We start from the raw sequence: 23,610 nt of genomic DNA, 5'->3' as shown, positions 1-23,610 counted from the left end.
TTTGAAAAAGTAATGATTGGGAAAAAAATCCTAAAAAACTTTTTAATTTTGATAGCTTGATAGGCTAATCGAAAAACTTTGAAACATATCAACAGTAGAAGTTTTTTTTATCCTTTGCACAGCCTTAAAGTAGAAACTGTTGTAGTCTTACCGCAACATTTTTATTTATAACAATATATACAGCAATACTAGCCATATTAAAATTTCAACTTCTATTTTCTTTCACAAAAAATGTCGAAATTCCAAACTTTTTACAATTTAGAAAATGAATACTTTGATATCCTTTTCCTGATATTGTGTAATCGTTCATTTCTCTCACTTTTTGCACAATCATCTACTAAATGTATTAGAAGCATATGTCAAGTAAGTACCCAAGAATACCATTATAATGATGTCATGATAATTAGTTATTGAAAATAATGACATATATAGCAATCATAAATCAATGAGTATGTAATTTAGTGATGTTTATTATTAATTCCTTTAAATTTATCATAATCAGTATACCTAATAAGACAGAATTAAAATAAATGTATCCATTCGAATAACTGTTTATACTACCAGACTATTGCCAAAAACTGAGGGAGAACAAAGATGGAATTTCATTTTTTTAGAAGAAATAAAATTGTCATGAAAATAGCTTGAGCCTGTGCGTGCGATAAATTGAAGGTAAAAGGTACATGAGCTGTACTAAACGGTGTAAAGTTATAAAACACACCATTGACCTATCACGCTGTTGTTTCAGAGTGCAGTAAATCAGTTCTCACGCGAATACTGCATAAAATCATAAATTGCAATAAAGCAAAAATATCAGAACTGCATGCCTCTCTTATCCGAAATAAAATGCCGATAATCAGTTATTTATTATTGATTCAGCAGAATGAAATGTAGTTCATTTTTAAAACAAAATTCGGTTTGTCAGAAAGAGAAATCATTACTATAATACAGTAGTTGGAAAGACAGACAATCAGACTTGAAGAGCAATACTAATACGATTCGAAAATACGTTTTTGAATCGTCTTTTACCTCCTCCTTTATTCTCCATAAACTTTACATATGAACAGTTTGACAATTCCCCAGTCAATAGACTGTGTCGATGAATGAACTAAATGGAACAGGAGTGTACTCGTAACCACCAATCATTCATATTCATTCAATAAGAACGAAGTTTGTTTGAAACAAAAATTCTTATTTAATAAAACTATTAAGATTTGAAACAAAGATTGTAATTATTTATGCATCGATGCTCTGAAGACATCAATCAATCAATCAATCATTGATTTGTCAATAAAATTATGATAATTATCTATAATAATAGATATAATAATCTGAAAGAGGGAAATTGAGCTTAGCTTGTACTATTACTTTTTCAAATTTTAATGGTAAAGAAGAAGAGATTATGTGTATGTCACACACTTCAAATTTCTGGTCCAAAGAATACTCCTTGAGAATAACTGACAAGTGATAACACCGTATTAAATGACAGCATTATACTAAATACTCAAATATTTATTAATTTATTCCATCATGAAAATTAAAAAAAAAAACATTCGGAAATGACCAACAAGCTTGACTTGAGCCCAAAACTGTTCCTATTACAATTAATAAACCAGTTCAAATATGGGTTATGTAATGCCTGCATAATTATAGGCGAAAACCAACATTGACCACACACAAAAGTCAAAAACAAACTTGATAGTAAGAATATAAAATAGTAAAAATAAGGAAGGCGGTGGCAGTAGTGGGTGCAGGAAGGAAGAGAGCTTTCTCCTGGCTTTCTCCGGGTAGGAGGGAGGGAGGGAGGGGTCATGACCTTGTGGCAGCTGCACTCCTTGACCTTCTGCCGCCACTTTGGTTGCCGGCGGCTCAATCACTTTCCATTTCAACAGATCAACAGCCATTGCCGGTGACTCATTCATTCTATTGCGCTATTTTATTGGGAATTACTTTACTACCAGCTTACTATTGATATGAAAACCGCCTCATCATAAATAGTTGACGATAAGTATTAGTGGATTGGGCATGTTGATAAATGACTTGGTTCCCAATAGTAGAAATCAGAAAATATAGCTGGATATAAATATGAAAGCCATGTGAGACACATAGCATTACATATTGTTAAAGACTGTACAGACTCATACAGGAAACATTGATTTGAATGGTTGGAATCAAGGACAGAAACAATCTTGGGCAGTGAAAATTATATTTTTACTTTAAAACACTTGTAACTCACACGACATGCAGTCAAATAACATTACAAATAACAAATATCTTAAATATATCAAATACACATTACATTTATGTCAAATATGTCACGACATATTTAACTGCATGTCGTGTGAAATACATAGAAAAAGTGTGTTAATATATCGCAGCTCGGAATGGATCAAGAAACTTCATCTTTACTTGTGATCATTTATTTTTGGACGAATGAAAATACATAATGTGTGAATAATAGTTTTGAATATTGCAGTGTCAACAACTAATGATAACAATTAAAACATTGCTTCACTATTAGAAATATTTTTGATGGAATTTTTGATTTTGTAATAAGTAGAAAATTCGAAATTGACCAGAAATTCATTTTAAAAAAGGTTCCTTTCTCTCTTTGGAATGTTCTCTTTAAAGCCTGTATATTTGCAATCACTATAGATACTACAGATTATTTATAAATTATTTTCCTATTATAGAAATGCATATCCCATTTATACAATCATGAGAAAAATATGCCAATTTGACCAGAGAATAATTATTTATCCATAGGCTAATATAGTAATATGAAGCATTAGTCACAGTCAAATGCAAGTGAATTTGAATTTTCATGCAGCCAACAGAAGCCCCAGAGTGCATGAATGTGCATGTAATTGCAAACGATCAAGATGACACCCACATATTTTCAGCGGACAGACTGGTCGACTCAGCAGAGGAGGGAGGAGGCAATTACTGAGGGCCGATGCTTACAATAATTAGTGAGCAATTTGGTGAGCCACTGCAACCATTAACGATTATCCGCAGCGAGCAGAAAGCAATAAACGATGGATGACCGACGATCAACCAGTCAGTTCACTCCACCGACATAAATTACATATTGCACAGCTCACTGAGCTAGCATAGCTTTTAGGGCCGGCCTTCTTACAATATAATGTATTTTGGCATACGGTACTCGAAAAGTGAGTGGAAGATGCAGAGACAGTCAGTGGTCGGTGAAGATAATTTCATCTTTTCTACCCGCGAGGAGTTATATGTTAGATGGAGGGGGAAAATCATAGTTTGTTCTCCTCAGAATTGTATGGGGTTCAAATATCGATGATTGAAAATTGAAACAAAGCTGATGGTTTTGTATAGGGTATTTTGTTGTCTAATAAACCACTATTCAATTTCACTTTTTTGAGTGAAAATGTTCAATACCAAAAATTGGTTCAAAATCACTTCTCGGTGGTTCGGAATCCACCTAAAGCCGTAGGTCCACTTATCTCTCATCATCCGTCCTATTACTAACACACAAGAATAGAGCCTATGTGGGCATCATCCTCAGCAAATAGGCTATAAGACAAATTGATACTTCTTTTAAAACAAAATAATAATAATTATACAATAATTTATTATTATTGTCCCATTCTGACTGAATATCAATGAAAGGGAACGGACTGAAAATAGGTTGAAGATTGAGAGACAGGCTCTACTGTAGCCTGAAGCCCTACTGGATCCGAGGCGAAAATGAGAAATTTGGTATTGATCAATAAGATGTAAAAGTACAGGCGTTCATCAAAATTACAACTCCTAGAGAAAATACAGAATTTGACAACAAAAGTGAAGTGAAGACCGCGAAAGGAGGCATTTCTACAGAAGAGAATCGTCCCACTTCTTTATTGCTGTAAAAATGCCAGCAATTGCGGCTCTCCTTTCATTTACTGTTGTGAAAGTCCTGACAACAAACTTTAGGTCCCAACCAGAGTAGAAATGCACCACATACATAAGACAAGTCACAACTGCACAAGATAAGATCTGCAAAAGCAGGACACTGAAATTGTAATGGACTGAGATACACCAAGTTCAACAGCATATAAATTATGTTTGAAAGCTTCGAAGACACCTTTGAAATACAGATAAATATTCATAATTCACATAAACACTTACGGATAATTTTTAAATAAGTCTAATAAAAGTAACTTTCTTGTCCAAAACCCAAAAGCGCTGCCTTATCAAGGATCCAAACCGAAACACTACAATATAATTTTATCAACTGATTTAATTCTTCGGGTGAGGTTAAGATGCAATGCTCGACCTCTTTGAGAAGATTTCCAGTTCTCAAAGTTGACAGTCTGATCCCAAATTTGTAAAAAAGAGATATGTAGACTGAAGATTAGTGAACCAGTCATTTTCTCAAAGAAAGTGACTTTAAATTTTCTATTTAATCGAATATCGAAGCCCTTGGAGTGTAGGAAAAAATTGGTTAGGATTTATTCTAGTGTTGAAGATCACAAAAGTTTAGTGATTGAAAACTAATAATCCCCTACGCCTTCTCTATTTGTTAATGAATAGAATAGTAGCATGTGACTCACGAAAACGTCAACCAGAACATTAGATATGGTTGGTTTTGGTTCTCAGCAGAGTACCCAAGTCATACCTGCAAAGAGAATGATTAGTTAGTGATTATGTGAAAACTCTTGCACAAAATTTATTCATAATTGGCCAACACGTGATAGTACCTACTTAACATTAAAATACTAAAAATAATAACACTATAATAGACATCACTTATAGGATACAATTTGCTTTCACAATAAAAAGACCTCCCATGCAAATTTCTAATTTATTAATCTAGATGATATGCAGTTGCATTATGACAGCAGACTTCACCAATAGAGAGAACAATAATTATTATCGCTCAATAAATTAGTACACCCAACTCAACTAATCATAATTCACTCGGCTAATAACAAGCGTTCAAAATGATCATAAATCATTCGTTGATTAGCGGGTTTCTCCAGTTCAAATGATAAAAGTGAAAATATTACAATACTAATACTTTCAATACATTGTACGGTTCATTTATTGAAATGTTATTTGCTTTATTGCCACAATATCAAAAGATAAATGGAAATTCTGTATAGTTAATATGAACTAAACATTGTTATTGAGTAAGCAATAATATAAGCAAAATGTATTGCATGAATTGCAGGGAAAATATTATAAAAAATGGGAGGAATCAAGTTATAAGAAAATAAATAAGATATTGAAAACATAGGAACAGTACTTGATAAAATTCCATTGTCATAAGATATTCAAATGTAAATTGTTTAGGTATTCTGTATTTATTCAGAAAAGAATAAGCATGAAGAATAAGCACTGAAGAATAATCATGTTGTTCTAGTATCTAGTTTGATGCAAATGATAGCATGCATTATATTTTATGCAACATATCCCTTGACCTACATAGATTAACAGCCAACTAGCTGTCAAATAATTATAAACGGGTATTGTAAATAAAAAAAAATAGTTCCTTAATATGTTTTCTAGATTATTATCATTAATTAAACGTATGTTAAGAGTATTAACCGTTTGGTGGATAGGGCACTCCTGCTTCTTTTGATAATAAAGAATTTATAAAAATCAAACAATACAGGTCCAGCATCTAGAATGAGAATGCATCTTAGATGTAGAGTTATAAATAGGGATATTTCATTCATCATGTAGGCTGAGATTTTCATGTCAAGCTTTCAAAATACACTGAGCATACAAATCATAATATCTCTCAGTCACAATTTAGTTCAATTGTCTGCTTGATTGTTGAGTAATATTTGAAAGCTTTTCTCGTGCTTGAAGTTGTAGATAAGATTGTTATTTCACTATTCGTCAAGTGAAGCACTTCATATTCAAATTATGTCTTTTAATTTGAATACTTTAGCACTGGCCCACCCATTTCTAACGGAGGCAGTAATTCAGATGACTTTCCTCCTATATAGCTTGTCTCCCACAGAATATTAATTTCATTAACTTTCCTGTTACAAAGAATCAAGTGTTACAAGAATCATAGCACAGTCGATTTTTCAATTTACAAAATAGATACTATTGGTAGTATCGAACGATTGTAAATACATTTTTTGTCAGCATTACAGCCCAATATGAGCTTCGGCCGCCACCACTAGAGCTCTCTACACTTCTCGGTTCCCTATCATTCATCTCCACCCTCTACATTTTATTTATTTATTTATTTGTTGATACAATTACAAATCATATGAATATGATCGGGATAGAACAACAGGCATAGCCCAAAACTATTCTGTTCCCAAATTTTGATAAATAATAAAATGTCCAAAAAAATGGGTTATGTTCTTACTGAGGAAAATTGATGTTCAAAGTTCTGTCCAAAAATATATATGAGCTAGAAATTTTGAATTTAGAATGATTAAAATACCAAATTATAGTCAAATATTGCACTTAATATCACCGCACTTTGAATAAATTAAGTTATTTCAGAAAATTTTGAAGCCGAAAATATACACACAACTTTCCACTACATTTACATGTATTCTTCACATTGCCATAATTTAGTATTAAATTCATTATTATACAGGTGTTATTTTAATATTATTATTATTATCATCAAGTTTTTGTCAGACCTGGCAATATAACATTTATTAAATGAAATATCAAATATCTAAAGATATTTTTTAGAGTTTTTCTTCCACTTCATCCTCCCACCTTATTCTCGGTCTTCCTCTCTTCCTTCTTGAATGCAGCCTCTCTTTAAATATCATTTTAGGCATTCTGTTCTCATTCATTCTAAATATATGATATGAATTGATATGATATGATATGACATTCTAAGATATGTCCAAATCTCCACAACTCTGATTGTCTGTGCTAATACCATTCTAGAGATTCTAGAGACAAGCAATGGAACAGGATCAAGAAAATGATAATCAGATACGTAACAAAAGAAATAAATTAAGTACGGGAAAGCTATGCAATCAGAATATTCAGCCAATTCACCTAGCGGAATATTGATTACTAAGCGGAAGGAATGAAATCGATCGAACTCTCATCCCATCAGGGGTTTCTCAATACCTTGTTAGAAATAAAATACATCAAGGAAGATTCGATACACGAACAGCGGTGAACATTCTTTTAAAAAAAAATCTGAACAAACAAAATAATAAGCCCATTCGCATAAAATAATTTGTCAGTAACAATAAAATATTATTCTTATTCATCTATGAATCCTGTACTAGTATTCAGTTAAAAATAAATTATGAATTTTTATGTTTGAAAATAGTAATTGAAAAGAAAATATAAATGAGACTAAAGGATTTATTTGGATTAAAAAGACAAATTCATCGAAAATGCTAATAAAAATGTACTGTATTCCAGAGCAAGAATTTGAATTTGTTAAAAATATTGCAAAAAGAAATCAGGTCACAATGACTGTACATTGTTCATAGTATTATTTGTGTTAGATTTTTCGATAAACGTAGAGATAGCAACGGATGTAGCTACATTCACTTTCCAGTAGCATCAACGGAAGTCCTCTATTTTTCGCATGTACATTACATCTGTGCATGTACATATCCTATCCATTGTTTTGAGTGTTACTCTCCACAACCAATTTAATCACGAGAATGAGGAAGAAAGATACATTAGACGATGAATTAAAATTTACAAGGGCTTGGAGATAATCTAGGACTTTTTTAACTTATTCAGTGAAAGCAGGGGTGCAGTCCGTACGCCCGAAAGTGGTTCGAGGGCACATCACACATGTAACCAATTTACTTTTTTACTATATACTCTATCGAAAATATACTACACATTTGAAACATGTTTAAATTGTATTATTTGAATTATTAAGGAGTTTAAAATTAGTTACACAGAAATAATTTATGTATCTCTGTAACCCTCACCCTGGAGAAAAGTTTATATCTTTAATTTGTTTTCGGAAAAAGATGTTGGGTTAGGAATTTTATGCTCCCCTTGACCCCAGAGGGGTACTGACATTCAAGTTTTACAGTTTTGATACAGAAAACAATAGAGCATAGTGGTTAATTTGATATAGATAGCATAAGTGAAGATTTGACGACCTATATTTCACCAGAAAACAATAAATTACAATTTTATAATATTAAGAAGAATTATTAAAAACAAACAAGGTCGAAAATAACATTAGTCAATATAAAAAGAAACCTACATTAATAGGTACTGGATACTGAAAGAGAACTTGGCAAAGTTGGACATATCAGTGTGACATTAGATAAGTAGATTTGGTCTTTGCTGATATGAATTAGGCATTCGTAGGAGTTGATTGTCGAAGTTGAAAAATATAAATTTTCAAATTTGAAAATACTGTAATATTAACGTAGGTTATGTAGTTTATTATGTCCATTAACAAACAATATAATATACATTTTGTTGTCATCACAGGAAATACATTCATCACATCAATACTTCAGTATTGCATCAATAGTGTACCTGCGTCAATAGTAAAGGTCATCAGGATATACCAAAGAATACCATTCAATGAAGCTATGACTCATGAATATGTCAATACAAGATCTATTTAAGGAAATGACGACTGTTAGAAGAATAGACGAGAGATGAGTTTGCGAAGGTCTCACTTTACTGCTAGAGCTACGAACTGCGACCTTCCACAGCTTCCACTCTGGGGCTTCGAGAGTACAAGTAAATGGGTCACTGTACTTGTATAGGACTCAAGCACCGCTCTTGTTCTAGCAGGAGAGCGTAAATAACAGCCAGCGGTTTAGTAGAAGGCTTGAGGCCGCCAGCATTTTACGGCAATGCGTTATCCTTGACATGCCTTTGTGCGTTGGCTGAGACTGAGAGGCCACTCCACTACCAACCACCCTACACTGCTACACTACCGACACTCATATCTATTCCATTCGCCAACTGTTGACTAACACTTCCGACAACCATCATTCCTCGTTCATGAGCACCGTAAATATTTGCTCATTAAAGCTTGAAAACATAAAAACGCCCACTTTTCATTAAAATAACTGTAAAACGGAAGAGTTTGCCGACATAGTATTGGCACAGACTATTCACAAACTAACACTAAAGCAATGTTGAACACGTGTTAAAATTCAACTTTCAATAAGTTTAACTTAATTTTTGCAACACTCAACACAACGCGAGAGCTGTTTAGCAACATAGTGATTTTTGAGGTTCTCATTTCCTCTACGAATTCTCCTCGCATTTGAGATGAAATAAATAGGTTTTCCTTTTCACATGCTGGAAGTTGAGTAAACGCAATTCATATCACCGATTGCACAGTAATCGTAGATGAATAGGTACTGAAATAATGTACATTACAATGTATAAAATTGCTGAATTCCACGGAAAGTTTGGTATAGCCTGAGTATTTTGTATAAAGTTGATAAATTTCCCCAGATTTTAAACCAATACATTAAAATAAATGATATCAAAGTTTATATATTATCAATTGAAAATATTTCCTTTTTTATTCTTGCAAAGTACTTTGTACGGTGGTTTCCGTCGCAGACAAGACAATATTAGTGGTGAAAAACGTTGCAACAACCCAAGTTCAATGACAGAACAGTATTTTAAAATGAACAAAGTTAAGTAATCTTCATTCCACTTTCAGTTGAAAGAACAAATTGTGGTCGGACGTAGTTTGTCAATTTCCGACCACAAAATCCTTCGTCAGAGGCTGATAAGCAAACACTGACTAAGCTTCAAGCTCTGCGGCCTGAGAAAGTGCACGTCTGGTGACAACAGAAATGCAGCGAGAATATAATTATTATTAGCGGTACAGTTCGCAATGAGTAGGCCAGTTTCGAAAGCAAGGTCTCGACTGGGATCTATCGTTGAGGAAAGTCTAGTTGAGAATTTAGTCCAGAATATTCAACGGCTCGACTTGACTCGTTAGCCAACTGTGCCTACGTTGCTATACCTAAAGTAAGTCATATACCTAAGCAGACAGAAGGCCAGACACCTGGCGCATTGGCATTGCATTCAGGGGGTGAATTCTGACGACAGCTGTCCACCGAAAAGTGTGCTTTCTTCATCACTTACACTAAGGGTTTAGGCTTTTTGAGAGACTGCAGTTCGTTGTAAAAACATAGGCCAGATTCAGTGCCGGCTGCAAAGTTCTAGTTGAAACAAAATTTCATTTTAAATTGGATTAAATCCACATCAAATCTCATTTGTAATAATGTGATTCACTTTGAGATTAAACCACCAGCTGATTCGATACTGTTTAAGATTTCACTGTGCGAACGGGAGTTAAAAAAGAGATGGATTGAGTTAATAAGAACGAGATACCACATCTTGAAAATATTCAATGTCACCATAATTGTTCGGAGCTAAACCTACAAAAGACAATAAAAGCTGACAACATAATTTGTGGATATAATGAAATAAACAAACAGCCATGCACTTGGCACAAACTGATGTTTTGAAGCTTCAAACCACTCGGTTAAGATAAGGCCGATCGGCGTATTATGAAACGTATCGTACAATGGAGGCACAAAATGGCAAGGATAGCCAATAGGATATCATAGACGGCCAAACGACAATAATTTAATGTGTCACGAGAATAATTATTATGGAGCACTCATACATTACAATTTAAAAAAATAAGAAACTACCATATCAAATATTCCATTTCTTCATTTACACATAGTAAATATATAGTTAGTTACTTTGCATTACATCGATTCGAATGTATGTATATTTTATGTTCAATTTGTTGTTTATAACAATTTATATCATAAAGTAATAAAACATCCTTAAAAAATGAATTGTTGTTTAGTTGATGGACATTTTTGATGTTTCAAGTACAGAAGTCATTTCTTGAAAATGTACGACCAAAAAATACCCACTGAAGACAAACAAGGCTGCCTCTGTTCAGTATTCAAATATTCGATGGTAATTGAGTTCAAGGGCAAGTCACATACGGACAAGAAAACACTTTAAATTGAACAGAAAGTTTAAGACGTCCTCCTACACTCCTATGCCTGCTCACTAATTAACACATCAATAATAATTCATACTCTTGTAAACAGGGTAAGTTCACTTCACTCTGTCTTCGTATTACTTTCAAAGGTCAGAATAACAACTACAGAGTATCTGATCGGATATAAGCACTGAAAAGGAGCATAAGGTAACGAGAGTAGTATGGTGGGTACTATCTGGGACAGAAATATTAATTTCCAAGATCAGATAGGTTATTCAAATATTTGTAGGCTGTGTAGAAATACAGAAATAAAATTAGAACAACTTCAAACAAACGAATAAAGAAAGTAATGCGACTGTAGTTGCTATACAAATATATTCAATGGACATATTTAAAATTTTACCACCTATGATCATAAAATGATCATAGCCAGAGCGCCAAACAACGCTTGCTGTTAGAATTTACCACTTGAGAATTAGTCTAGATGGCATTGAATTCCACTTTTAGCTCAACTTTCCAATCTCATCAGCTCAACTTTTCTTAAAAATACAAATAGAACATGACTGTACATATAGGGCCACTAACGTTTGTTTTGTTTCAAACGCATCTTATTATTTGGATGAGAAAAACGATGAAGACAAAGAATGTTGGTTTCAACCCCGGAAAAACACAGAACTTCAAAGAACCTGAAGAAAGTGTCAAGTAAGATGAAATAAAATGCACAAGACCACATGAACATCAAGCCTGATATAGGAAGTGTTGTCCAGCGAAATTGTGAGTTTAGTGGTCCAGTTGGTGCGGACATCTTTTTATTGCAGTGGATTGATTTCCGGCGACCATGTCCATGTATAGGTGGTGGTTTCCTTGTGCGTCACTGCTATTATTGCAGAATCGCATTTCAAATATGGGATGGGCGAGTTGGCATGGAACCGGTCGCTGTTATTCAACCGCAGCACCAGCATCAACACAGATAACATTGATAAATAAATATATAGAGAGAGAGATTGCAAGAAGTGTAAGTGTGGTGCGCCCAGCAACTTTCTCTCAACTTACAACGGCGGGCGTCGGGCATCCCAGTCCCAGTCGCAGCACGTCTTCATAATTCAGCTTCGATCACTGATTGCCACACACACACACACAACAGAATCTTGCAGAACAATGTGTACTGAATCACTCAGTACAACTGTCAATCATCTGCCAGCTCACCTCGCAGATGAGTTCAATAAGCGCTAAAAAGGTTACGAAGTTGTGAAAGTCAGTTTAAAACCCATAGTAGAAGCTTATTTTAAATCAACATTTATTTGGGGTGTTAAGGATTATAGGTTACCAAGCATTGAAGGAAAATTTTTTATTTAAATAAGTTACGGTTAACGATTTTACTTTCAAGTTTATGAAAGTAAGTACTTTCAAGTTTACTTTCAAGATTTATGATGTTAGAATTAGAGACTAATCCAAAATTTCAATTTTATTCGGATATTCAAACTTAAATTTTTAATTTGAAATGGGAAACCATACATTGATTAAGCTTCCAGACATCAACCAAAATTCTTTAGAAATGATTATTTTCAATAGTTCTGCTTCGAACTTAAAGAAAAAGTTCAATGCATGTCCAATATGCCCAGAGACTTGCGTGTCATGAATGATGAACAAACTAGAATGCTTAGAAACTTGTGAGTCATGAATGATGAAGAACCAAATGAAAGCATCAGGCTATCAAACAAGAGTACTACTATTACTAAAAATGTAATAATTATATTTCCTCTAAGGAAGTAATGGCAAGTATCTGAAATAATTACTCAAGGTAGCTCCCCCCCCACCGTATTTCAATGGCGCAGTCTGCGAATATCGTTCACTTTACTTACTTTACTTTTCTTGTTCATCACAATTATTAAACTGCATTAAGGGAGCAACGATCCCGCAGTATATGACACGTCAAAGTTTAATCTAATATCTACCATCCTTCATATTTCAACACAACAGTCAATAGAACAAAAACATTAATTAACATTAACTAACAAGGAAGTCTGCTAACCTGTAAGGACAGAATACAATAAGGAATTCCCTGAATGTTTTTTTGAACTCCTTCAAGTCCTCAATTTCTCTTATGTGAGATGGAATTGGAATGAATATTTTCATTCCAATATAAAACGGGCCACTCTCCAGCAGGCTATGATGTGGGTAAACAAAACCTTGTATTAATACAAATCTTGTATTATGGGGATGACTCACCTGGTTCTCCTCATACATTCGTCTATTTTTGAAAACGAAGAATGCTAAATCTAATATATAAATAGCAGGATCAGTCAGAAATCTCTTTTCTTTAAAATAAGGTCTGCAAGATCTTATAAATTATCCTAATAGCTTTCTTCTGCAGTATGAATTTTCCATTATTCTCGATACTTTTCCCCCAAAAAATTACTCCATATCTCATAACTGACAGAAAATAAGCGTGATATACCAAAATAACAGTTTTTTCACTATCATTATAACGTGGACCTCACTATAGTAGTTATTTTTCGTGAAGCTATGTGACGTTGGTAGCCTCTCCTAGAGCCGTTCTTACACTCATACCCCAACAAAACAGTAATAATAGACAGTAGTCGACAGTAATCGGCTTGACATCTACTTCTGTTATCTTTTCTCTATAACTAAACTTAGAAAGACTGGAGTAGAGAAAAAAAAATTTGGGAGGCAAGTAATGATGAAATTTCCAATATCTCCGTAATCCATTTATGGAAAAATACTTGAGAAAATAAAATGAACCTGCAAACATTAAGTGAGCGCATTCAAGAGCTTTCGAATATAGCAGATGTTGTAAATGAGATGCATTTTTAAGTCTAGCAGTTGCAAAGATTTTTCGACGCCAAGGCCAAAGGAGACAGTCATAGTCAAACTGCGAACAAAAACCGTAATCCCCTCCTTTCTATCACGACATGACACAAAGTTGCCAGCTGACAACAAGCGCCTGTCGATTTGCAAACATCTACAGAGACTTCGAAAGTTTGCGATCGTGCTATAGAGAAACGTGGGCTTCAGACTGGCAATAAGAGAAAAAGAAGCATGAAAACATGAGTAAACGCACCAGATAGGAAGAAGGCGCATCTATTACTCATATTATACATAAATGATGAATATTTCTCATTTTATTTCTACCTTATTAACTTTCTACCTCCTCTCAATTGTATTGATGGAAATAAATATCTCATTTTCTACCTCCTCTCAATTATATCGAAAAAAAACATTTTTCAATACAGGTAGTGGACGACAAAACATCGTAAACAATGTTCGACCACTCATCTCAGCTTCTACAGAATACTTCTAAAACGATGAGAGAAGGAAAACCCCTTCAGAGGTAAGAGTAATCAAACATACTACTTGTAATACATACTACATTACGAGCTTTTATCAATAATTGAAATAAGTATTTTTCAATTAGGCCTAGTTATTGACATCATTCACCAGTGGGTCGCCAAGTGTCCGAGGCGAGCGAGTCGTGGGCATTAGTTTTTATTGCGTCCGCTTTTATACTAGGGTTGTCAGAAGACTCGGGCCACCTTCCCGACAATCATGGTGTTTCATTGGTGTCCTAACGTATTTTAAATTAAATCAATAGTTGGTCTCTGGTGACCTACTGATGTCTTTATTTAATATATGGATAGATAATTAACTAGTGAAACCGAATTCCCCTCCTATTCTCCTATTGGATATTCCTCAGTGTCGACTTCCAACCCATCAAATTTCCAAACACTTGGGGTATAGGCTTGGGATGCCTGACTTCCTCATGATATATACAAATATCTATGTTAGGTAATCAAATATATTTGAAGGAGGAATTGTTAGAGTCGAGATTGAAGTCGATTTGAATGAATTTAATACAGGATAGGTTTAATACCATGAGTTTGAATGTAAACAAAACAAAATATATAACATTTTCACTAAATTCAACTGAACAACCAGAAAATCGTTTCAAGCTGAAACTGCATTCGATTTGCACAAATCATTTAAAAGGTAACTGCCCAGAAATAGAAAAAGTAAATAATACTAAATATCTTGGAGTAATAATTGATGAAAACTTTAAATGGCAATCTCATATAACTTTTTCTGTGTAAAGAACTGAACTACATTTCTTATAAATTCTATAAATTAAACAAAAAATTGAATATAAATAACTTAAAAACCGTATATCATGCCATAGTTCAATCAGTTTTACAATATGGATTAGTGATATGGGGTGCTGCATATGATGTACACATGGAAAATCTATTTATCATTCAAAAAAATATAATAAAAACTATCTTGAATAAACCAAGGTTATACCCAACAAAGCTAATTTTCCTGGATTTTGATGTTTTTACCGTGAGACAACTATATGTCAAAGTCTTAATAAAATACTTGATAAAAAATAAAAATATCTTCCCAAAGTTGATCAATAACACTTATCATTTCAGACCGGGTGTAACAGAGGAATTTCAAGTTTATCCTACTAAACTTTCATTGATCAGAAGACAGCTAATTTACACAAGCAGTAAACTGATCAATGCAATGCCTTCAGACTTGAATTTCAAAATTAGTAAAAAGAGCGTCAATGAGTGGATTAAGAGGGAATATTTCTTTACCTTAAATATAGCAATTTTAATTTAGATTATTTTATTTTCATTTTATAGTCTTTTCTCTGCACAATATTTGTTTGATTTTTTATGATTCTGCTGTTATAAAATTTTGTAATTATTAGTTGAATTTAACTTTAACTTTCTGCATTATTTCGAAATATTATGTTTTTCTTTAACTGTTTTGCAACTCTCACCAGCGGGCAAAGTTTTTCTTTTTGCTGGTGATGCCTAGATTTTATATTTTATTTTAATTTTATTCAAGTATATGTATGAGTAATTATGCTTATTTATTTATATTTTCAATGATATGTCATATTATAAAGATTTTGTAAGCTAATATGTTTTGAATATTCTAATTGGCAATAAATGAAATAGAAAAAATTGGGAATCTACATTGGTTCACAGTTTAGGGATAGGTAATTGGACACCTTGTCAGCCTGGAGTTTACAATAGTATTGTTCTAGAATATCAAATAGTAACCGTTCCATCCATCAATCATCAGATATCAGAATAGTCAACATATAATATTCTAAGGATATGGTTGAAAAGAGGAATAAATTTGAAGTCATATAAGTTGTTCCTTTGTTTGACGGGTTTCTTCTTTTTATGAGCGCTCAAAGTTGAAAAATTTACATTCGTGAGTCCAAATCCAAATTTCAAACAGGTCCTGCCAAACCCGAAGGCTTTTCGGCGGGTGCCCAGTTACAAAAAAAAGGAATTGCAAAATAATTATAATCTTATTCGAAATTTCTTCCTTTATCCAACCATACCCTTAAAATTAGAATTTTGACTGATAGGTTCCTAGTTATTGACATTTTCCAAGAATATTGAAAAATCTATATATCTCGAAAACTAAGGTCGATATAAGAAAATTTTACTGGGATTTTTGTTACAGATTTCATGTAGAATCCATGGTATTTTACTGTTACACCTTCCGTGGGACACTATGTATATTGCATTGACTTCAGCGTAATATTTCGGCGTGTGTGAGAGCGAGCGAAACAGACTGAGATGTAATTGGAGTTGCGGCGGGGCGGCGGTGCGTGACTGGGAGCCGACATCACACCACCACAGCCGCACAGTCTGCATCGGCATCGGGTGGTCGCCATCCGCCATTACGGCACTCCCACCCCGCACCATTGAGTGATGCGGGCCCCAGGGAGTGGCTCTCAGCTCTCAACACAACGCCGCCGAAACCAAACCAATGATCTGTCCAAATTAAATGCATTCATTAATGACTTTAACTAAACCACTTCTCAACGTTTGAAAAGTGATGGGACTTATTATCACTTTGACCAACTTCCATCACCATGGACCCAAGAATCTAATAACTGTACTCCATGTCTACAATTTTTATTATTTTTAATTGACAAGTGATATTAAAGATTGAAATCTCTGAGCTGGTTCTAAAGGTGTTGTTGTAATAAATCATCATTTACTATAATAGAATGTAGAGCATGTAAGTAAATGAATACTTAGCGGAAAAAGATGAAAAAAATAATTCAGTTAGTAGTACGTAATCTTAGTAATTGAAACATTATCTGTAATATTTTATAGTACAGTATATTTATTCCAAGGTGAAAACCAACTCAAATCCGTCAAGGACAATGGGCCGATTGATCACACATGAATAATGTGAATGGTCTACAACTACATATGTGTGGTATCATAAAAATAATTTGGTTGGATTGTCAATGAAGGAACAGGATCTAAAACCCACGCCTATTTTCACAATCTTATGCTCAGCAAATACCGACTTTTGCAGAGGACTTATGGCACAAAAATCAAGTATAGGAGCAAAATCTATCTCCATTAATGAAAGCTGCACACTTGCTACCCAATGCGCGCATTAAAAATCTACAATAGACTTCCACTGCATGTGCGGGAGCTGGAGGTGAGAGTATTCAAGAAAAAGTGCCCCTAGAGAAGCTAATTAACCTCCCTCTCTATTCTTTGAGTGAGGAGGAGATTGTATGTTTTGTCAGTCTCTTCGATCGGCCATCTTGAGATTAGTGTACATATTTGAACTTTTGCGTTTTTATTAATTGACAATGTCTATCCGGTATATACACTGGTCTCAGACAGAATAAAAATTGAATTGAAAATGAAGATTGCATATGATTATTTCAACATAAATTTGCAAATGAAGTATTCGAGTTTTATCGCTACCAGAAATAATCTGATTCGAATGATTAACCTTCAAGAAGTATTCACGTTTAATTCTTGATCATATTAACGTTTCCACCCTAACAATCATATGATGAGCATAATATTAGAACCTACATTCAGCCTATTTGAAGACCGCCGTAGCGTCTTCGAACGATGTAGCACGCATCAGTATAGAGCAGTGGTCGCCAAACAGTCGATCGCGAGCTACCGGTAGCTCGTGGGGAGGTTTTTGGTAGCTCACAGAAATGCTTGGGTTGTCAACCATGCATTGAGAAACATGGCTACAAAATTTTGCATTTTTCACAGATATAACTGAGAAGTTGAATGATTTAAATTTGCAGTTTCAAGGAAAGATAAGGACATTGGTGGAATGATTTCAACTGTAACATTGTTTTCCAAGGAGCTTGAGATGTGGGAAAAGAATGTCGTCCAGTTTGAATGTAAACACTTTTCCAGTTTGAAGAAAATCAATGACGAGGAAAATCCTTCACAGCACCTCAGCAATAACCAAGAATACGTTACAATTCAGACTTGAGACAACAGTTTGATCAACGATTTCAAGATTTTAAAAGCATATCGAATATGATACAATTTGTCAACTCTCCTTTTGTGGAGATCGATGCAGAAGATTTTGCAGCTTGTGTTCTAAAACATTTTGGTGGAGATCCGGCTTCAGTTGAAATGGAATTTGTGGATTTTTAAAATGATCTTGTCTCTCAGATCACTTTCTACAACTGGAAATATTTGGCCTCAAGTCCCCAAAGAAAAATATCCAATTATTATTCAAGTTGCATTGAGGTTGAAAGCTATGCTCAGCTCTACCTACTTGTGTAAATCATCTTTTTCAAGTATGAAATTCATAAAAATAAGATATAGGGACTAGTTTTGGACAACTGCATCAGAATGGCGGCTACAACGTCAAGAAAATACTTGATCGCCAAAAAGAGTTCCACTGCTCTCATTGAAATGAACATTTCAACCTTTGTTATACTTTTTGCTATGAGATAAGTAGATTTCAACACTAGAAATGTATCTCTATAGGCGATAAAAGATGTTTTCTTTATTCTAATATTCCTTGGTAGCTCACTAGAAGATTTATAAATGCTATTCTAGCTCACAGACTCATAAGTTTGGCGACCACTGGTATAGAGTATTGATACGCATGCTATAAACAGTTCACACCAAAATATATTTTTTTATTTGATCACATTTTGAGCTGGGGTCGTAGCGTTGGCGACGCGTAGGCTATTATGTAGTGTCAGCGGCGCAAAGCGATACTTCGCCTGTCTTAAGTGCACAGATGGATCAACTTCATCCTTTAAAAATGGATATGTCTTTGAAAGACGTCGCTAGAGCCACATACGGCAGTCTAAAACGGCCTGCCAGTGCGTTGCCAAGACATTTACTGTCAAAGTGTGTATACTTTTTTCGACCCCTATAAAAAGCGCTCCTTAAAAAACGCTTTTTACATTCAAGTGAATGTTGCAGTTTTAATGATAATTTTTCAAAGAATAAGAAATGATTAAGTTCAAGAAAAGTTTTTGAAAGATCCTAGATCCCTGTAATTTTGTAATCTTTGTAAAAAAAATCTGATTTCCATAACATACCGGTATGTTAAAAAAGCTAAACAAAACTTATTTTAGAAAGTTCAGATAATTTTTTAAAAGTAGAGAAGTTAGGCTAATGATGTTTAACACCATGCGATAGTTTTGAAAGTAATCTACAGAAATCTTAATTTAATAGTAAGTGGCCAACGAGCAGTTAATTTGCTTCGGGTGTCATAAGCAACTGGTTTGCTCAAAATTAAAGAAAGTTTCCTCTGATCCCTTGGGTAGGACACATCTTTTCAAAACGTCAAAATTGCAGAAACGACTGCACTTCACTTATTAGTGCACCAGTGAGCAAGCTAGGGAAATTTTACGCGTAACCCAAAACACAGTAGCAAAAGGCTACCTACTGCATATCATGAATTTAATAATTATTGAAGAACTATTTTGATGACACTAATGTCAGATTTATTAACTTGCAGTTTGTCATGGATAGGTATAATGATAAGACTATGGGTCTTATTAGATTTCTATTACCTAGAGAAGGTGATTAAATTTTTTGTAATTTCGATTTATCATAAATAAAAAACCAAAAGCCTTGCATGATTTGCGGCAAAAAATAAAATTCATTTCTATTGAAAAATTAATAGCGTTCGAGTCAATAAGATTTGTTAGATAATAATTATATTAATTTAATTTCAGTTGCCTTGCAAAACTCATTGTATTTAAGTTGTAGAGAGATAGGTTTAATTCAGCTGTCATGATTGTTTGCATTCAATACCTTTCACTTTTTATGCAAAGATAATATCAACTTTATCGACTTCATGTAGGCCTATTGATCCTTAATAATTTTTATTATAGATTGAATATGGATAGCTCACAATTCCAACATTTCTGAAAGTAAAGCATAAATTTTGATTTGAAGTTACCGACTACCTAGCCTATAAGACTACAATAATGAGGTATAGGCTAGTATGTATTCTGAAAGCAAAGTACGTTACTAATAATAACGATCATAGTTCATACATATAGGTTATAGTTTTTATATAAATTAATGACTTACCTTAATAATAAGTTCTATTTCTGTAACCGATCCATTTTCAGTTCCATTCTGATTTGTATCTTCTGACATTTTCACTATTTTAGAAAAACTTCACTGATTATACCACGAATTCACACAAAGAATCTACGAAGAATAAGTTCTCACTGCCAACTGAATTCGGCTTTTGGTTTTGCTTTCTCGACTTCTCTACTCTTTGCAAAAGCAGGATGGCCAACTTTTATAATTCTGTTTGAAAAATTGTAATTGATGAATCGTTATAGAAAGTTGAAAAATAACAGCCTTTACAACAAAAAGTATATTATTATTAAAGTTGATATTTTTATTAATACAACGATAAGATCGAAATAAATCTACTAACATTATTGCAAAAATGTATACAGAAGATCTACAAGCAACAATTCATTGTAATCCGCATGCGCAATCCACGTTCTTGTTGAAGGAGCAGCTTCTCTTTGTTTCTATTTTGTTTTATGGTTTTTAAATTCTGAAATGATTCAATGTTTAAAGTTTTGAATTACAGTTTGGTGCAATTCAAGATTCGTTTATTGTCAGAACATTAAAAACAATAATGCAAGACATCGTCAAAAAATATACAAACAATCACAAATTTAACAATATATCACAGGTCATAAAATTACATCACATTATTAGTCTAAATATTTCAAACTGTAAGGTTAGCAGTCAATTAAAACAAATTTTACATCAATCTATCACAGGTCATAAAAGGTAGGTTGGGTTTTCGCTTTATAATTGCAATATGCTATAAGGGGCAATGGTCCAGGTAGAATTATGCTTTTTGATATTTCAAAGGTTAAAAGATAGGATAGGGGGTTAGGATTTTGCTTTGAAATAGCTATATGCTGGAAGGGATTAGGGGTTTTTATCAAGAGTTATGTTTTAAATGTGAAAGGGTAGGTTAGGGGGTTAGGTTTTTGCTTTGAAATGACAATATGCTGACTTGATTATAGTGATTTTTAACATCAGTTAAATAACAATCGTTATATTTTATCAATAATATTATTCAAAAGTACTCTTCTCTTTATTGAATAAAATAATAATAGCCTATATTGATTATTATATTGAATTTGATGATAAATCATCATTGGATAATAATTGACCGAGTGAAGTGAGGTCTAAGATTCAAGTCGACGGTTTAGCATTTCTCTTAATGTTTAAATGTTTATTATGTTGCGCATTTACGGCGAAACGCGGTAATAGATTTCCATGAAATTTGACAGGTATGTTCCTTTTTAAATTGCACGTCGACGTATATACAAGGTTTTTGGAAATTTTGCATTTCAAGGATAATATAAAAGGAAAAAGAAGGCTCCTTCATACGTCAATATTAGAGTGAAAATCAGACTATAGAAATATTCATCATAAATCAGCAGTCGAGTTGACTGTAAATTGCATGCCATGACGCATGCAATTCAATATCTCAATGTAACTTGGTAAAAAATTAGCAGCTGTGTAGACTATAAATTGCATGCCTTATTGAATGCAATTTTTATGCACTATTAAATAGGATGCAAAGAACGTATAACAACTCGACTGGGCGCCTAGATGTCTTCTGTTTTTCTCGCGCTAAATTCCGGAAAGCGTTATATGATAATTAAATCTTGTGTAAGCATGATCTGATCAAATAAATAGTTGGTGTATCAGTATGGATGTGCTTATGGTTTGAGACGTCGTAATAATGCGCGAGGTCTACTGTTCACAGAACTACTAGTATTATCATCAAAATAGAACGATGATTGGCTACAGTTTCAGTGCTCGTAACCATCATCACAAAGAACGTTACATTCAAAGAACTGAGTGAGTGGAACGGGAAAAACCGTTACTAGCGCATGCGCGATACGGTGCTGACTGCGACCGAGAGTGGTTTGTGTACTTTGTGTTGGAAGTCTACTTTTCCGTTCTCTGTTTGCTATCTTATCAGTTATCATTTCGAATAATTCCAGCATGTCATTGTCAGTGAGAAACAAAAACACAACCTACCCTTTTACCTCCAAATCAAAATTCAACAAAAGCCGGTCAAAATTAATTTCTCTATCCAGAGAAAGAGGATTTTACTTCGAGCTCTATCGAAGAAATTAAGAGCAAGTGTTCTTTAATCTTGACCCTTTGCGCTCTTAGGCTATGTACACATGGTAGCGTCGTACCGCGCGTTGTGACGCACTTCCAAAATTCTGCAGTTGTACACATGCAAGCGTTTTATACGCGGCGTCCACCTCCAGTTTAGCAATGGAAGTTGAAGAGGTAACATGTATGTGGCTCGTAGATATAAAGCGAGAAAACGAAGGCAAATCACCCTATTTTGACCAATAGATTAACGCATGGTGATTTTGTGACACTTTACCCTAACTTGAGGAAATACAAACCCAAATTTTTTAACTATTTGCGAATGTCGATTTCATCTTTTGACGAGTTGTTGGAGATCGTAAAAGACGACTTGGCATCAAGTTCTTGTAATCAGGACTCGTCATATCCCATATGACACGTCGACTTTTTACTTCTTCTATAAACAATTCTGTGTCAAAATTGTTCATTTCCATGGCTGCACACTGAACAGAGTTGCTGTAAAATCACTACACAAAACAAGTGAACTAGATCAAAACTCGCGTCCGACTGCTCTCATGTGTACAGTCCAACTGACTGTAGTGTACTGGGAACTGCGCTGTCGCCGCGCGGTTCAGGTTGAAAGTCTGGGCGGCGCAGTGCGCGGCGCGTCCAGATTTGCTGAGTGAGCTGTGCATGTGGACGCTGCCATTATCTCCATTGTATATCGCACCACGCGGTCGGACGCGCGTCTCAAACCGCGCGGTGCGACGCTACCATGTGTACATAGCCTTATAGGGAACTTGTATGATTTTGTCCTTCCACTCTTGTATCCAGCTTTACTGGCTACTAAAAATTTCCTCGGGAATCGTTTGCTGCAGCTCTCATATCCAGAATTACTGGCTCACGCCAAAAAGCTCGAACGCTCTTGTATCAAGCATTGCTGGATGTTGCTGCCCCGCTACTTATTTATTTTTAATAAATTCAGGATCTGATTGGTGGATGACTTTAGCTGTGATTTTTGTTCAGAACAACTACATAAATCAAAACAATCGCTTCTTTCATTACAATATGTTGTTAATGTGTTTGAAAAAAAAACGTTTTTCCAGCTCTTGATAACCATTGCTTGACATTCATGCAAATAAACGTAATTTTTCAATATTATTTTATACATTTAGCAATTAAAAATAAAAGCTGAAATATGTCTTCGTTGAGCAAACATAACAGCTG

At 34.1% G+C, this 23,610-nt stretch overlaps 1 protein-coding gene and 1 long non-coding RNA gene across 3 annotated transcripts in view; one reads left to right on the top strand and one right to left on the bottom strand.

Moving 5' to 3' along the window:
- LOC111062490 (chloride intracellular channel exc-4) overlaps positions 1-20,503 on the bottom strand; it is a 42,248-nt gene extending 21,745 nt beyond the window's left edge. Inside the window, exons 1-2 of one of the 2 annotated variants that reach the window (XM_039422786.1) lie at positions 20,323-20,472; positions 4,563-4,627 (exon numbers count right to left, since the gene is read on the bottom strand). Coding sequence is in view for 1 of the 2 variants with exons in the window: in XM_039422780.1 (XP_039278714.1) it covers positions 20,323-20,391 (69 nt within the window). In the remaining variant the exon portion in view is untranslated. Of the gene's footprint in view, positions 1-4,562; positions 4,628-20,322 lie in introns of both variants that reach the window. The other variant, XM_039422780.1, reaches the window with a different exon arrangement.
- Positions 12,141-16,751, top strand: LOC120350263. The gene is made up of 3 exons (XR_005570676.1): positions 12,141-12,329; positions 14,188-14,285; positions 16,439-16,751. It is a non-coding gene; the product is annotated as an uncharacterized LOC120350263 (long non-coding RNA).
- Positions 20,504-23,610: the final 3,107 nt, after the last annotated feature.

This window comes from Nilaparvata lugens, chromosome 1, assembly GCF_014356525.2.
Source record: "Nilaparvata lugens isolate BPH chromosome 1, ASM1435652v1, whole genome shotgun sequence".
Taxonomy (NCBI): domain Eukaryota; kingdom Metazoa; phylum Arthropoda; class Insecta; order Hemiptera; family Delphacidae; genus Nilaparvata; species Nilaparvata lugens.
Note: the sequence above shows the minus strand (reverse complement) of the source record. Positions and strands in the feature narration are given on the sequence as shown.